The sequence below is a fragment of the Serinus canaria genome, chromosome Z (assembly GCF_022539315.1).
Source record: "Serinus canaria isolate serCan28SL12 chromosome Z, serCan2020, whole genome shotgun sequence".
In the NCBI taxonomy this organism is placed as follows: domain Eukaryota; kingdom Metazoa; phylum Chordata; class Aves; order Passeriformes; family Fringillidae; genus Serinus; species Serinus canaria.
Window position 1 is genome coordinate 11,305,144 of NC_066343.1, and position 17,283 is coordinate 11,322,426.

At 52.8% G+C, this 17,283-nt stretch overlaps 1 protein-coding gene and 1 long non-coding RNA gene across 2 annotated transcripts in view; both read right to left on the reverse strand.

Moving 5' to 3' along the window:
- Positions 1-17,283, reverse strand: part of LOC115484325 (zinc finger protein 239-like) — an 822,389-nt gene that overhangs the window by 355,885 nt on the left and 449,221 nt on the right. Inside the window, exons 2-3 of the mRNA XM_050987306.1 lie at positions 15,550-15,615; positions 15,158-15,396 (exon numbers count right to left, since the gene is read on the reverse strand). Coding sequence (XP_050843263.1) covers positions 15,158-15,396; positions 15,550-15,571 — 261 coding nt within the window. The 5' untranslated portion in view covers positions 15,572-15,615. The remainder of the gene's footprint in view (positions 1-15,157; positions 15,397-15,549; positions 15,616-17,283) is intronic.
- LOC127061083 (uncharacterized) lies at positions 7,927-9,067 on the reverse strand. The gene is made up of 2 exons (XR_007780533.1): positions 8,827-9,067; positions 7,927-8,428 (listed from the first exon to the last, which is right to left on the reverse strand). It is a non-coding gene; the product is annotated as an uncharacterized LOC127061083 (long non-coding RNA).

Below are 17,283 nucleotides of genomic sequence, written 5' to 3' on the forward strand. Positions count from 1 at the left end.
TTGTGAGGGCACCAGCACATCAGAGAACCCACACTACAGGAATTCTGTCACTGGGGATGAGAGGGTTTCACTGGGTCAGGCTGCACAAATCTCCTACTCTTGGAGTATTCTTTGGATGGGGAATCCACTTCTCTGGAAGAAAACAGTTGCAGTTTTTTGCCACTCTCATCACTGTAAAATATTCCTCCTTCTGACAAATGTAAATCCACCCCCATTCAGTTTAAAGATATTGACCCCTGTTCTGTCACTGCAAGATTTGGGAGAAAATAACTTTGATCACTGTTTATCCATTTTCACAGACCTTGGAAAGGAACCAAAAATCTCCCAGGATGGGATTTGGAGGCCTCATCACAGAACCAGCAGGGTCTGGCTGAGGACTCTGGATTCCTTGATGTGGAGACTGAGGACAGAACAGGAGTAGCCTGGGAGGGACTGTAGGGTGGTTTCAGAGAGACTGGAGTTTTTCTTCATTGCACAAAACAGCCAGAGAAAGAAATAATGGCACCAAAGGCAGCTGGGGAGGCCCAGAGTGGGCACCAGGAGAAAGGAATTTCCCTGCCAGGGCAGGGCTGTGGTGCAGCACGTCCCCAGAAGGAGCCTGGAGCAGCCCAAGGCTTTGTGTGGGCAGGCAGAGGCAGGCAGGAGGCAGAGCTGTCAGCAAAGGAAGGGGCCAGCCAGGTGGGGCAGCCGGGGGATGAGCACAGCCTGCAGGGACAGAGGTGCAGGTTTGCTCAGCACCAGAGACACCTTCCCTTTGCTTGTCCCAAGCTGTCATCACTGCCTCCAGTGTTCTTCTCTACCCGGAACCTGGGGACGCTTTCTCAGTCCTGTCCCTCTGAAGGATCTTTTAAAGTATAAGAAACTTGAGTGTATCAATGTCTTTTTGAGTTCTTGAGAAGGTCTTTGAGCACACTCTGAGGGACTGTCCCTGATGCAAAGAGCACCAAAGCCCCAGAGGGTCACTAAAGTCCTTGTGCTGTGTCTGTGCTGCTGAGCTGGGCTGGGCTCCTGGCCCAGAGGCAGCTCCTGGCAAGGGCAGTGCTGCAGAGAGACAGCTCTGGGCAGGAGCAGCTCCTGGGCACAGCCCAGCAGGGCTGGGGCACTGCCAGGGCACCTCAGGGACACCAGCAGGGCACAGACAGAGCTCACAGGGGCTCAGCACTGGCAGGGGCTGGGGGATGTCCCAGAGGGGGCTGTGTCACAGCAGCACCTCTGTGGCTGTGTCACAGAGCCACAGAGCAGCTGGGATGTCAGCAAGGGGCTGTGTGACAGCACAGAGTGGGCTGTGTGAGGTCACTGATTGGGCAATGACATCACAGATTTGTTGTGAGAGGTAACTGAACAGCTACAGCATCATAGAGGGGCCTCTGTGACATCACAGAGCTGGGTTTGACATCATGGCATGGCTGTATGACATCACAGAGCAGGCTGTGAGGTCAAAGTGTGTGCTGTGACATTACAGAGTGGCAGTATGACATCACAGAGAGGCTTTTGTGACATCACTCAGGGGAGTTTTGACGCCACAAAGTTTTCTGTGATATCACAGAGTAGGGTGTGGGTCGCTAGAGCAAATTTTGCCCTCATAGAGGGTGGCTCTGTGACATCAGAGAGCAGGCTGTGACATCACAGGGTAGCTTTGTGACGTTACAGGGTGAGCACATGACATCACAGGTGGTTGTGGGACATCACAGAGATGGCTGTGTGACATCAGAGAGGGCTGTGTGACATTGCAAAGGCTCTGTGACATCACAGGATGCTCTGTGGCATCACAGGAGCTGTGTGAGGTCCCTGGTGAGGTGACTCTGCCCTGTCCCCCCTCACACCCCCCCAGAGCAGTCCAACCCTGCTCGTGCCCAGCAGGGTCCCCTGTCCCCCCGGGTCCCCCCGCCCCCAGTGCCTCCCCCAGAGGATGTTCCAGGAGATCGACCCCAGAGCCTGACACGGGGACGGGGGCCGGGGCCATGGGGGTGGGACAGGGGGACAGGGACCCCCCGGCAGTGTCCCCGTGTCCCCCAGGGCCAGAGCCTGGGCCAGGGCTCCTTCACACTGTTACAAACGAGGGCTTGAGAGCGCTGAAAAAATCCCCAGCAAGGGATCAGCAAAAACCAGATTTAATATTAAGGGACAGCAGCACAAAGTTCCTTGGCAAGAGTCACTCTGCTCCTGACTGGACACTTCAGGCACAGCAGGGAAACAAAGCAACAACAAAACCAAACAGAATCCAGGCAATCAAACCAGAAATGAACCGAGAACTGTCCCTCTGTGTGTGTGTGACACAAGGACAGTGAGGGCAAGGATAAAAGGAATAAAGAGATAAAAGCTTAACAGAGCTCAAGCTTAACAGGACTTAACTTACACCTTAAGCTTAACTGATACCTTAAATGTCACAATTTAGCCAAAACCAGCAGCTAACAGTATTTAACCTAACTTATAACCTACAAGTTTGCAATTTAGCTAATCTGAGGAATAACACTTAACAGTGTTCAACTTAGCTAATAACTTACATTAAAAATAACAACTTAGCAAAAGAACAACTCTCAGAAGCATTTAACTTAGCTCATACCTCATGACTGAACATTTCTTAGAGGCCTGACTGACTCAGCTCTCCAAGGCACTCAGACCCCTCAGAGAGCAGCATTTCTGCCCCATGTCCCCAGCACAGGCACTCCTGTGTGCACACAGACACACAGAGTCAGTGCAAGGCACCTGTGAGAAATTCCCCTGAGGGCAGGGAATGCTCCCTGTGGATGCTTTGGCATCTCCCCAGCAGGCCAAGGGCTGAGCCTGGAGCAGTGGGGGATCAGCCCAGGCTCTGTGGCTGTCCAGGATCCCCGAGTGCAGCAAACGGGAGAGTTCCCGGCTGGGAGAGGCCCCACCCAGAGGGAGTCGCTGGCCCAGGAGAGCTCCAAGGGCTCCTTTTGGAGCGCTGTGTGCAGGGCCCCACGAGAGGGGCTGCAGTCCCAGCAATGGTTCATCCTGGCCACACTTGGCACCAGCAGCTTTCTTTGGCACTGGGAGAACAGGGATGTTGTGCCACTGAGGGAACAAAAACAGTTCCAGGGCTGCTCCCAAAGGAAGCAGGAGCTGTTTGGACAGCAGCAGTGCCTGGAGCAGACAGTGTTTGTGATGAGCTGAGAGGAGCTGAGCCCAGGGGCTGCTGGCCAAGGCCGAGGCCCAAGGAGCATTTCTGAGCTGGCAGGGCGGGCTGAGAAGGGGAGGGGGGAATGCAGCAGCACAGGGCCATGGAACCAAGGGACCAGTGTGACACTGTGGGGCCCTGTGAGACCAAGGGACCAGTGTGACACTGTGGGGCCCTGTGAGACCAAGGGACCAGTGTGATACTGTGGGGCCCTGTGAGACCAAGGGACCAGTGTGACACTGTGGGGCCCTGTGACACCAAGGGACCAGTGTGACACTGTGGGGCCCTGTGACACCAAGGGACCAGTGTGACACTGTGGGGCCTCATGGAGTCATGGAGAGCACTGTGACATTGCTGGGCCTCATGGAACCAAGGGGGCTGTACTGACACTGTGTGGCCCCATGGAATGTAGGGATCATTGTGACACTGAGAGGCCCCATTACCAAAGGGCCATTTTGATATTACAAGGCCTCATGGAACCATGGAGACCTTTATGGTGCTTTGGGGTGTCATGGGACCAAGGGGCCATTGTGACACTCTGAGACCCCATGGAGCCAAAGGTCCATTGTGACATTGCAAGGCCTCATGGATTCATGGAGACACCATTAAGAGACTTCCCAGCCTCATGGAACCAAGGGGCCATTGTGACACTGTGATGCACCATGGAATCATGGAAACCATTGTGACTCTGAGGGGACTCATGGAATCATGGAGACTCTTGTGAGCCTTCTAGGCCTCCAGAAACCAAGAGGACATTGTGACATTCCAGGGCCACATAGAAACAATGTGACCATGGTGACACAATGAGGTCCCAGGGAACCAAGAAGAGCATTCTGACATTGTGTGGCACCATGGAACCAAGGATCTATTGTGATACCAGGGGACCTCATGGAACCAAGGGCACCATAGTGACACTGGGGGGATCCATAGGACCAAGGGGACCATTGTGACATTGTGGGGCCTGTGGAACCACAGAGACCATTGTGACACTGCAGGGCCCAATGGAACCAGGAGAACACAGGACAGGTCTGGCTGGGTTGGCATCCCGGGGGCTGCCTGGCTGGTTCAGCTGACCTTGGCACACGGAGGGTCTGTCCCGAAGCACTCGGGCAGCTGAAGTGGGAGGCAGGAGAGCTGGGAGCAGCTGCCCCAGCACCTAAAGCCCAGGCAAGGCCAAGCGACTGCGTTACCAGCGCAGCTTCAGCCACTGCCCCCTTCTCACCATTGAGGGATCATCAATGAGCTCGAGAAGGGCCCTGAGTGCCAGGCGACGCCTCTCCCTGCACCCGCTCTGCAGGTACCGTGATGAGACCTTCACAACACTGTGAGCACATTCACTTGAATCCAGGCACTCGAGGACCTGAAAGGCACAGGGCAATGATGGGGGGCTCAGCCAGCAGGAGCCCGGAGCCACACAGGGCTGTGCCCGGGCAGCAGCAATGGGCGCAGGCACCGTCCCAGGCGGCTGCAGCGACGAGAGGGCAGGGAGCTGGGAGGCAGCTGAGTGAGGCAGCGCTGGACACCCGGCTCACCTCCACAAGGAATGCCAGGGCGGGCAGATCCCAGTGTGGCTCCTGCGTGCTGAGGAGCCAGAGGAGGTGGAGTGCAATACTGGAACACAAGCGAGGATAAGCATGGCGCATCTCCCTAGGAGGGCAAAAAAGGGACCAGGAACCTGAGCAAATCTCTCCAGGGACAGGCTCGCAGAGCCTGGTGGTCTTTCACCACATTTTGCAAGGGCACCTGGGCCCTTTAGCAGGTGTCTCCTCCAGTGCTCTCTCCCCTCCCAGCCTTTTCCAGTCTGCTTGGCTGTCCCTCAGTGACAAGGCCCTGTGTCCCAGGGCCACAGGGACTGTGTGGGACCCCCCGGGCACAGAGCACAAATGCCGGGAGCAATGGGCAGAAGGGGAGTCTCACCTGGCCAGCAGAGCCACGGCACAGTGGCAGGTGTCAGCACAGAGCAGCGTGTCCCAGCAACGCTTGTGTTCCAATGACACCAGCACATCCTTGTGCTGCTTTTGGCAGAGCAGGGACTTCAGGGTCTGCACTGCAAACCTGTGTGCAGAGCAAAGCCCAGGTCACACTGGCAGCACTGGCTCCTTCCCAGGCCACGTGGCAGGGACAGGAGGACTGGGATGGAGCACCTGTTGGGGCTGGTGGCGAGGCCGTGCTCTTCCTGGCATTGCTTCCAAAAGGCATTGACCTCCTCTGGCATCTCTTCTGTGCTGAAGAACGCTTGGAAGAGCAGATGCACAAATAGGCAGGGAAAGTACGCCGTCACTACCTGTAAGATGCAGGGTTCCTGGAGGAACTTCCACATCACCATGGTTGCCTGCAAAGGACAAAGCCCCCCTGAGACAGCGCTCAGTGCCGAGGTGTCCGTGTGGCAGGGCCTGAGCTTGGCAGGGAGAAGCCTAGAGAGACCGTGCAGGGGGAACACGGGGCCTGGCGTGCCTGAAGCTGCCCCTGGGCCAGGTTTCAGGCCAGCACCTGTGGCAGGGAGATGCAGTGGGGGAAGGAGGAAGTAGAGCTGCTGGAGAGGCGGCCTTGGAGCCAGCAAAGGGCAGTTGCAGAAACTCACAGCCACGGCAAAGACACTCGTTTTGTCCCCATTGGACGTGCACATGCTGCGCTCTGGCCAGCTCCCCAGCACATCCAGGAGGATCAGCAGCACTGGCTCCACAGTCCTGGCTGAGCCCATGATGGTCTTCCACATGTACATGGCAGCTCTGTGGGGTTAGAGCTCTGTCTCAGGGCGGTTCTCAGACACATCACCGTGGCCTAGGCATCCCTAGGGGCCCGGGCTGACCACCAGCACTGCCTCTGCCCACTGGCCCTCGCCAGTGGCACCCAGGCAGCCCAGCCCTGTGGGGACAGAGCTCTGAGGGGCGGCAAGGGAGCATGGCAGCAGGCTCAGGGACTGACGTGCCAGGGCTGGGAAAGGAGGGCCCTGGAACTCTCTGTTAGTAAGACACCTGGGACAGGCTGTACAGGGTGATGGGCTGGGGAGCCCTGAGCCCTCTGGGCAGGTGGGCCCCATACCTGTCACAGGACGGGGCAACAAGCAGGAGCGTCACCACTGCGTCACCCGGGTGTTCTTTGGTGACACTCAGCAGGGTCTTGTCCAGCCTGTGCTCAGCAGAGGGATTGGCCAGGAGCCATTGGTGAATGTACCTCACTGTGGCGGGCACCTGGAGAAGGCATGGGGAGGCTTGGAAATCTGCCAGAGGGAGCGATGTCCCCAGCGTCCCCAGGGAAGTGCTTCCCTTCCCAGCGCACTGCGATGGCCTCAAAGGCTCCCAGGGGCCAGCAGGCGCGGCTTGGGAAGCCATGTGACTCATGGGGGAGTTGAAGCATGGCCACAGGCTGCTTACTTGTTCTGGCCTGGTAACACCCCTCTCCACGGGCAAATCCAGCAGGGCGGCACTGGTCTCATGACCCAGGAGCTCTGAGTGAGCTCTGAGCCCAGTGCCCGTGGTGCTGGTCTCTCCCTGCCGGACGCTGTGGAGGAACTGGCAAACGAGCTGTAGGAAAAGGGCAAGAAGCAGGGGATGTTACATGGACTGCTCTACACATGGTGCTCGGCTGAGCAGGGACAGCAGGCCCAGCCCAGGTGGGGGTGGCTGCAGGTACCTGAGCTGTGCTGCGGAAGCGGCCACGGCTGGATTCCTGCTCTCCCGTGCGCTCCAGGGCTGCATCTGGCAAAGAGCGAGCACAGACAGAGCTGAGGGGCTGCGGGAGAGGCCAGAGAACACAGCCCAGCCCTGTGCTTCCCAGGCAGGGAAAGCTCCGGGATGCCCCAGGAGGATGGAGCACTGCCACTGTGGGATGTCTGCCCGGCTCCTCTTCTGTCCTGTCCCTGAGCATGTCCCCAGGGCATGGGATGGCATGGGATGGGGCCAAGTTGGCTGCAGGCTCCAGCCCTGCGGCCCAGCTCTGCCACTCACTTGCCTGTGGTGGATGGAGTGGCACCACCTCTTCAGTCTCCTCTGCTGGGGCAGCTCCAAGGCCTTCTTCCTCCTCCTCCTCCTCCTGCCAGGCCAGCTTGGGCACTCTCAGGGGTCTCTGCTCCATGCCACTGACTGGAGATATTTTCAGGAGAGATGTCCTGGAAAAGCTCCGGGGCACCAAGTCCCAGGCTCTGCCCTTGAGGGAAGCTGCAGAACAGAAGCATTGGAAAGCCACGGGTCACTGAGTTGAGCTCAGCCTCAGGAACAAGGCTGCAGAAAAGCTCCGAGTCAGAAGGGAACGAGTGCGCTGTGCGGGGGCTCCTCACGGCACCGCTCTGTCCCGTTCTGCGCCGTTGTGTGCTCCGAGCACCCGGGCAAGCTTCTATTTCCCACGTGTCACAAAGGGCCCTTGGACACCGGCTTCCGTTCCGTGCCACAGTGACCGTGCTGCAGCGTGCCACCCAGGGCCCTTGCCCCCAGCCCTCCCAAAGTGGCCCAGGTTGGAAGGAATCCCTGGCCCCAGGGGTCTAAGACAGCCCGACAGGATCTTTAGGAAGGGCTCAGACATCAGCAAACACTGCCCTGCTCTGTGTTCTCAGTCCTATTCCCATAGCTTTCCCTGAGAGCATTTTAATTTCTAAATTATATCATTTGAAGGGAGGGGATTTACATCTTCCATTTCAGAGAAGGCTTCTCCCTTCCTTAGCAGAGACCTATCTTTTCAAACCAAGTGTCATGGTTTAAGCCTGGCACAATACCAGTGCCCCCACGAGAACACCTACTTCCCTGGCACCTACTGTGAGATATGATCAGAGACAGAGCAAAGCAGGCTCCAACTTAAGGTTAAAAGGAAAAAAAAAAGCATTTATTAACCTACAACTACAAAGGAAGACACACAAAACACAATAGAACATAAGATGAAAACCTTCCAAAATTCTTCCTCCTCCCCCCACCAAATTTCCAATTTCATTGCCACCCTTCAGACAGTCGATTCTCAGTCTCTTGAGGAGAGAGAAGTCCCTCTTGCGCCACACGCCTTCCATGTCCAGTGCTCTCACCACTGCACATGGATCAGAGCTGCTTCTGGGGTTTTTCATTTTAAGGATACTTTGACCAGTTCCAAAGGGAGCACAGTCCTTCTCCTTCTGGGACACTTGTCCCCCCCAAATTTCACCCCCTGGGGCCGAGGGGTCTCTTGAACAGAGATCGTCTTCTTCTTCTTCTCTTCTTCGAAGTGGAGGGCACCACCACACCCTCCTCACCCGTCGTCTCTGTTCACTCCTCCACATCACTGCACTCTCTTGGCTCTGAGCCATCGCCTCCCCCTAGAACGCAGTCTCTGTGGCACAGAAACACCCATGGTTCTGCTGTGGCTACACAAGAAAAGTCCAGCCCAAAGCCACTTCATCATCTCCTCCCACCTAGAATTTTCCTCAACATCTTCTCAATCTCAACATCTTCTCAATCTCATCAACTTCAGGAAGACTCAGCGTTTGCAAGGTTCTCATCTTCCTTGGAGGGGTTAAAAGTCCCAGGCTCTCTGCCGGTTTACTTCGTCAACTCCCACGCCTGGCTGCCCTGCTGGGCACCCCCCCTTCTCCTTCACGCCGGGCCACTATCACAGGCACCGGCTCTGTCTCTCTCTCTCCCTCTCCGGGGGGGGGGGGGGGAATGGAGGATGGCTGCCCGAAGCCCTTGCAATGTTCTCCTCCACCCTTGGGCCCAGGCCTGGCCTACCTCTCTCTCCGGCCACATGGCTCCCCTCCCCCCCTGCCCAGCCAGATCTGGGCAGGGGGGGGGTCTGCTCACTCTCCAGCGGGACTCCAAGAGGAAGTTCCCCCGGGAGATCACAGCTTTTAACCCCTGTGTTCTCAGAGGCGTATCCTGCCCTCAGTGGACAAACCAGGTGCCAATATTAAATCTGAACACTGATTGGATTGCCCACACCATCACAAAAAACTTCATTTCCTTTCAAACCACGACACCAAGACAATTGTTTCTCATCTTGCAGATGTGCAGTTCCTGGGGAGCCCCCTTTTACACCGGGGACCTGGAGAACCATTCCCGACAATTGGGAAAATCCTAGGTGCTCCATCCACCCATAGATGAGGTCTCCAAATTTGCTCAAAAGTGGCTCCAGCTTTTATAGACCAAAAGGAGCAAGTCGAAGTGACTTGATGCTATTTTTAGCCCAGAAAGCCCTGCAGCTGATGGCACACTCCACAATCAGCAGGGACACAGCTAGGCCAAAGCCCAGACCTCTGCTGGGTGGCTTTTTCCTCAAACACCTTTCAAACAAACCCCCATTCAAGTCCGTGGGGAAAGTTTCCTAAAATGATACATTTCTGGCACATAACTACACAGGGTTATGTGAAAGATTCTAAAGCAGCTGCTTTGGAGTCAAAGAGCCAGCACTACAAGTCCTTGTCATCTGTTTGTAGCTAAATCACACTTTGGGGGATTGGAAGGAGTTAGGAAGGAGCTAGAGAGCAGACCTCTGAGTTTTTTAGATGATGCCATTTCTTTTCCCTATTCTCAGCATAGATAGGAATGGTGAGTTTGCCTCCCATCTCCACTGCATGGCTCTCAAGGCCGCAAGGCTTCTAGTTACAAGAGCTTTTAAGGATTTGTTGGCCAAAAGGACACTGCCAACAAGGATATCTATGTTTTTCTTTCAGAGGTGCCATCAGAAGTAATGAAAATGTGTTGCTTTTTAAACCAAAGAGGTAAAGAAATGAAAGCACTCACAGAGGATTTGGCAAAGCCAAGAGATGCCTGTGTGGATTATCCTGTTGGCTGCTCAGTTATTGCAGCCCTTTGCTACTTTACCATTTGTCTTGTTTGGAGATTGTGCTCAGATAATTCAGTGATGGGTACAAAAGAGATCTAAAAAATCATAGCTGATCAATGATGCAAAATATTAAAACTTAGGAAAATTTAAATAGATTGTGAAGTATTTACATCAGGGTGATGACAGTTACCACACAGAGACCAAAATAAGCCCTTTTAACAAAACTTCAATTATATCCTTGTTCCTCAAGCCCTACTATCCATTTGTTTGGCTGATGTAGTATAATGTAGAAATACTGTTCAATACTTTGTATTGTTTATACTTTCCAACACTTCTGTTTTCTAAAAACTGTGAGTATTTTTTAGTTTGAAAAATATATCTTATTTTGGTAGTAACATTGCAGTTCTGTGTTTCCTTTTGGTACTCAGCTGAAGAAATAAAGAAAAAAAAAGAGCAGAAAAAGTTGCAGAGATGGACAGTAGATCACAAGGAGCAAAGTTACAGGAGATGATTGCATTAATACTGCCACTGCTTAAGAGCATCTCTCACAAACAGCAGACTGGCTACACTGTCCCAACTCCATCATTTCAACTCTCCATCACTTGTTTCTTGCTTTGCAAAGCTGAGCTGAGCCATTTTTACCTAATATGAATAACAACTAGTAATACACACTTACAGTTCTCTTGTAGTACTGCAACAGCACTAGGTACCCTTAGAATTTTTGGGGGAAATTGCAATGCTGTCCCTGAATTTAAACTGGATCAAGATATTATTTGTAGCTTATTCTTGAAGGTAATTTGTAGCAAAAGTCAAAAATCATTGCAGATGGTCAGTGACTGGACTGTTATGTGTATGGGATGCACAGGATGATTTAAGTACTGCTTCATTCTGTGTGACTCCGGGCTTTGAAAAGAGTAATCCCACTTGGCATTTGGACTCCATTTGGTCTCAGGAATTATGGAGCCAGAGTAACTTGTTAGAAGCTTGTGAAAAAATGTCTCAATGAAGTTTACAGCAGAGCTGAAGTGTACAGAAGGATAAGAATTCAATGAATAATTCAATGAATACTTAGAATAAGTTTGGAAAGCATATCCAGTTATCCTACTGGCTATGTCCAGTGACTGTCCACTGTTACAATACAGTGCACAATGTCACCAGGAAAATTGTGAATGTCATCTTCAGACCAATCTATTAACACATTGTATTTTTGATCAGAGTTACTTTCTACAAATTACCAAGCTGTTTTGCCTTTTTGAGGCTCTTGTTATTTTCGTGTGAAGTATTTCCATGTATAATACAGGTGACTCCTGTGTCTTGGTTTGGAAAGACAGGTGTTTGCTAAGGAAGGCAGGAGCCTTTCTTGAAATGGAAAAATCTTAACCCCTTCCTTCTGAATTGTTAAAATTTGAAATTAAGGGGGGCTCTCAGGTGAAAATATGGGAGCAGGAATAACAGTTCTTTATTAGGGAAGTGTCAGCAATGGAGAGAGAGGGGGAGACTGACTCGGGGATCAGAATCCGATTTTATTGTGGGATACAAGCACTTATTTACTATTTTAGGGAGACTAGTAATGTGTACTACAATGATTAGGTTACAATCACCTACACAAACTTATGCATAAAACAACATCCCTTGCTTGCAGAGTTGAATGGGATTTTCTTTTTCTGGTAAACCCATCTGATTTAATCTTCTTACAATCTAGGTCTAAGTTTCAAAGTTCTGTTTGTTTTGCCAAGGCATCCTGGTATCAAATCTCTTATGTTAACCAGGCCCAAAGTCCATCATCTGTCTTCTGTCATCCAATATTCCAACATCCTAACACCTGAATTATATTACTGACTGATGGGAATGGTTTAGATTGTACCTCTGTCATCAATGTACAGCTCAGATTCTTAAGGAAGCCCCCTGAAGGAGATGATGCCTATTTGGAAAACGTGGGGGTTCCCAGGAGGGGGCACCGCTGATCCAGGGCATCGAGGCGCTGCCTGCAATCGTCCATAACCGCCCCTAAGGAGCCTCCAGGGCTTCACCCTCCATGAGCTGCAGCAGAGGTGTCGGGAAAGGTGACAAGAGCCCGTGGAATGGCCCTTGTTGCAGGCAGATTAGCCACTTGCAGCTCTTCAAAACTCCCACCCGTGAAAAATGAAAAAACTTAAACCGTTCCCAAATGTGAAAAACACGTTCACTCTCCTGGGAAAATGTAAAAAGTTTAATAAAGGACAGTGGGAGACCAGGACCATGGAGCAAAGGTTATTATGGCCAGGTGCATCTTGGCACTCAGCCAGGAGCACCCTGTTCCCTTCGGGGATCCCCCTGAAATACCTTTTCCCTTACACCAGCCTGTTGCATATTCATAGACCCTCATGCATATCCATAAACTACTTTACATATTGCAGGAATTGTTCTACATGGCCCCTCCTTGGATCTGCCTTTTCAGAGCATGTGTGTTTCTCTGCTGTGGTTTTGGCTCCTTCTCTTTATCACCTCCAGTTTTTGGGCCTTGGTCCACTCTGCCTTCAGACGGTGAGTGCTGATAGTTGGCAGATCTGTACAGGTGTCCTCATCCTGTGTGCATTGGATGTTATCCCATCCCAGCAGGCATTTTTTAACACGAGCAGCTATTTCCCTGAGCTTAAATAACAGAAATAAAAACTGTATAACAAAGTTATTTAAAAAATGGTCCCAGCCCATATTTGATCCCAGTCCAGTTGATTCCAGTCTGTGTGGTCCTGATCCATATGGTCCCAGTCCCTAAGATCCCAGTCAAGTGGATCCCACTTCATATTTATCCCACTCCAGGCTATCCCAGTCTGGAGGGTTCTGATCCCCCGGATCCCGTTCCATGTGATCCCCGTCCAGGTGATCCCAGCCCATATTTGATCCCAGTCCAGTTGATCCCATCTGGGTGGTCCTGATCCATATGGTCTCACTCTGTGCAGCCCCATCCCACAGGATCCCAGCCCATATTTGATCCCAGTCTGTGTGGTCCTGCACACACTTCCAGGGTCTGGAATTCCAGTTCCAAAGCAGGAAAAAATGTTCCTGCCCTTGAAATTCCCTCCTGTCATCTCAAAAATTTAGAATGAAATTATAAATAAAGAAATAATAATTAAAATTAAATAGTTATAATGAAAATGAATTCAACTTTTACTTACAATACTCCAATAATGATACAACCCAAAACAGCAAACCTTATTACTATAACATCACCAGTAACTATAAATAAATTATATACCAAGAAATAACTCTTGAAAGTTTTAACTCAATGACTAATGTACTTCAGATAAAAAATATCTAAAAAAAATAACATGCAATCTAACACACCTTAGTAAAACAATTCATATTATAAATATACTAAACACAAAACCAAACAGCACTATAAATTCTCACAAATTTTACCCAAACCATTAAACTTTAATACCATCCTTAACTACTCAGAAAAAATTAAAATTACTTTTTAAAAATTTAATTGAGGGTGGGTTGTTTCATTTGGATATTGGTTTTGGATTGTTTGGGTTGGATGACTTAAAAAATCGGATTTTTATAGGAATTGAATCATCTGAGAAGGCAGAACTCTGCAAACAGAACAGACTGAAAATGAACAGGACAGAAATCAGTAACTCTGAAAGTTTTATTTGCTATCAAATACATCCCACCCAGCCAGCCCCACGCAATGCCCATCCCACCACTCCAAACTGGGATCCCACTTCTCCCAATCCCTTCCCAAACCCAACTCACCCTGGCAGCTGTGGAATGGAGTGAGTTTGGCCTGGGATTGAGTTTTTGTGACGAGGGAACAAGAAATTGGAGCTGCTATGGTGCCTTTATGGCTTAAAATTCAGCTGTTTTCAGCGGGATTTGAGTGGTTTTGAGGCGACAGATCGATCCCTCTTGGCTTTTGGAGTGCAAAGAGATGGAGAACACTGCCCAAAATCCTCCCAGAACCCACAAATCCTCCAGAATTGTTGCAGATGAGTTCATGGTGTCCAGGGAGGCTGCAGCTGCCGGTGCCGGGAACAAACGAGACAGGTCTTGGTTTCAGAGAGCTCCAGAATCCATTTCTGACCCCAAAAGACAGGGAAAAGGCAGGGCCTGGGGTTTTTATAGGGAATCCCAGGGGTGGAGTTGGGGTTTGGGCCAGGGGAGGAGTTCTTAGCAACATAAGAAGGGTGAGATCAAATTCCTGCCTTTTAGCAACAGGGGCACTCCACACAGAATGTGTCCCCAAATCCTAAATTCCTCCTCAAACACCTGAGAAATGGTGGGACTTCAGATATATTTGATCAATTTCCTTCATTTAGCCTGTTTTGGGAGTTTTTAAGGGATGAAGATGAGGCACAAGAAAATTGAGGCCAGACCAACAGGAGAAGCAGCCAGGTGTGTTCCCAGCATGGATCACAGGGAATGTGGGTGACCAGGGCTGTGCCCAAAGTGGCTCCTGCAGTGGGGGATGGAGCTGGAGCAGCGCACGAAGCTCTTCCCACACTCGGGGCACTCGCAGGGCTTCCCTTAGTGGTGCCTCTGTTGGTGTTGGGTCAGGTTAGAGCTCTGTGAGAAGCTCTTCCCACACTGGGGACACTCGTAGGGCCTCTCCCCAGTGTGGATGCGCCGGTGGGTGATGAGGGTGGAGTTGTGCTTGAATCCCTTCCCGCAGTCGGGGCACTGGAAGGGCCTCTCCTCTCTGTGAACCCGATAGTGCTGGAGGAGACAGGAGCTGGTCTGAAACCTCTTCCTGCATTTATCACACTCGTAGGGCCTCTCCACAGTGTGGGTCCTTTGGTGGAGGATCAGTTTGGAATGGTGCCAGAAGCTCTTCGCACACTCCCCACACTCGTAGGGCCTCTCCCTGGTGTGGGTCCTCTGGTGACTGATCAGGTTGGAGCTCTGGCTGAAGCTCTTCCCACATTCCCCACACTCGTGGGGCCTCTCCCCAGTGTGGACGCGCCGGTGCACGACCAGGTGGGAGCTCTGGCTGAAGCTCTTCCCACATTCCCCACACTCGTGGGGCCTCTCCCCAGTGTGGATTTGTCGGTGCACGACAAGATGGGAGCTCTGCCTGAAGCCCTGCCCGCAGTCGGGGCAGCGGAAGGGCCTCTCCTCTGTGTGCGTGCGCTGGTGCTTGAAGAGATTGGAGGTGCTGTGAAACCTCTTCCTGCACTGATCACACTCGTAGGGCCGTTCCCCTGTGTGGGTCCTCTGGTGCAGGATCAGGTGAGAGTTCCACCTGAAGCTCTTCCCACACTCCCCACACGTGTGGGGCTTCTCCCCATCACAGACCTGCTCATGGAGCACCAGCTCCGAGCTCTGGTTCCATCTCCGGCCGCCTTCCCGGCCCAGGCTGGCTCTTTCCCCCTCAGATCCCTGGGATCTGCGTTTGCAGCCCCTCCTCGTGCGGGATCTCCGGGGCTTTTCCTCCCCGTTGGCTTCCTGCGCCGTGGAGCCGCTCAAAACGGCCTCTGCCACCAGGTTCTGCCGCGGGGATTTGTCCTCCCTGCTCTCCATGCTCAGCTCCTGCTCTGGGGGAGGAAGGACAAGGACAGGATGGGATTTGCCTCCGTGCCACAGGCAAGGGGAAGGAGATCCCCCCAGGGCTGTCCTGCAGCCGGGGCCGTGCTGGGCTGGGAGATGGAGCAGCACAGAGGGGAAAGGGGCACTAACTTCCTCCTCACCTGCCTCAGTGTCCCGGGGCATCTTCCTCTTCCTCACAGCCTCCCAGGGGTGGGCAATGGGAAATCCTGGTGTGGGGAAAACAAGGGATGAGATGTTTGTAGGAGCGTCGAACGGAGACCAGAGATCTCTGCAGCCAGGTCAGGGAACTTGGGGTTCATTGCCAAGGGCCTGGGCACAGGGGCCCTGCTGGGAGCTGCAGCCACAGCTCAGAGCAGGCCCGAGAGAAGGGAGTGGGAGAGAGGATGAGAGGGTGAGAGAGGAAGAGGGCAAGAGCAGAAGAGAGTAAGGTTCCCGTCACAGTACAATAAATCTTCTCCTGTGTTGAATATTCTATTTCTCACTCTCCAATCCAGTACAAGATACAAATCCTATAGCATTTCCATACAGCCTATAGGAATCATTACATCACCAAACCGTGTTACATTTTAAACCCTAAAAACTCCTCTTTGGATCCCTTCTGCTGAGCTAGCAGGGTCTGCTCTGGTCCTTGGACCTGTCTGCAAGCAGAGGGAATTCTTTCATCACAAGGGGATTACCTTCCATTGTTTTCATTACCATTACCATTCCTTAGTTACTGAACAACTGGAAGGATTACCTTCCAGTTGTTCAGTAACTAAGGAATCTCAAAGCTTGCTTTCATTTCAATCTTGCTTCTACTTTCTATATTCTCAAAATCTATTGCCAGACAATCAGATTTATAAGGCTTTCCTGTTTCATCTTTACCAACACACGTTGAGTTTGAAGCTCCCACTGCTCAAGTCCATCTCTCTCAAGTCCTCGGCCATCTGGGCTCCAGAAAAACCTCCCAAACACCAAGATTCAGCCCTGAAAAAGCCGCCCAGGAGTTCCCTGTCCCTGGTCCCTCCCTTCTGGTGTTCGAGGTTCCCCCCTGTACCACCTGCTGGGGGTCACGCTTGGATTGGGGGTCCCCCTTCTCCTCGGTGCCCACCCTGCCCAGGCTGCTGGCAGTCCCAGCAATCCCAAAAGCTCCCCCCTCTTCGCTCTCCCCATTTCGGGATGCCGGGGCTCTTTGGGCTCCCGGGCTCCCTTCTCCCCTCATTCTCTGCTCGGGGCTGCAGCGGCTCCAAGGAGTCCCCCCTGCCCCTCTCCAGCCTCTTGAGGCTCCCGCCAACGGCGGCACTCCCCCCTCTCTGGGCTCCCCACTTTGGGCTCCTGGGGGACACAGGGCTCTGCTCCTCCAGGCTGCCTCTGCCGCCAGCCGCCACCGCCACCCCACGATGTCCCCCCAAGGGGCCTTTTCCACTCAGCCTTGCACTTCTCCATTCTCCAAACATCCCCCGAAAAACCCCACCCAGGCACCCCCCGGGATATCTGGGCCGAGCTCCCCCTCCCCGCTCACCTGCGCCATGGGGGGGGCGATGATCCCACAGGTGGGGGCTGCGAATTCAGGCAGGGCTCGAGCGCGTGGTTCCGCCTGCTCAGCCCTGATCCGTCCTTGTCCCTCCTCTTCCTCCCACTCCTCCTCCTGCGTCTTATCCCCACCTCTTCTCCTCCTTCCATCCCTCCCCTTCCATCCCTCCTCCTCCTCCTCCTTGCTAACCCCGCCTCCTCCTCCTCCTTCTATCGCTGCTCTCTCTCCGCCTTCATCCCTCCTCCTCCGTCCCTTCTCCCCCTCCTCCTCCTCCCTAACCCCTCCTCCTTCTCCCCCTCCATCCCTCCCCCTTCCCTCCCTCCTCCTCCTCCCCCAGCAGCCCAGACCCCCTCGGTGCCCC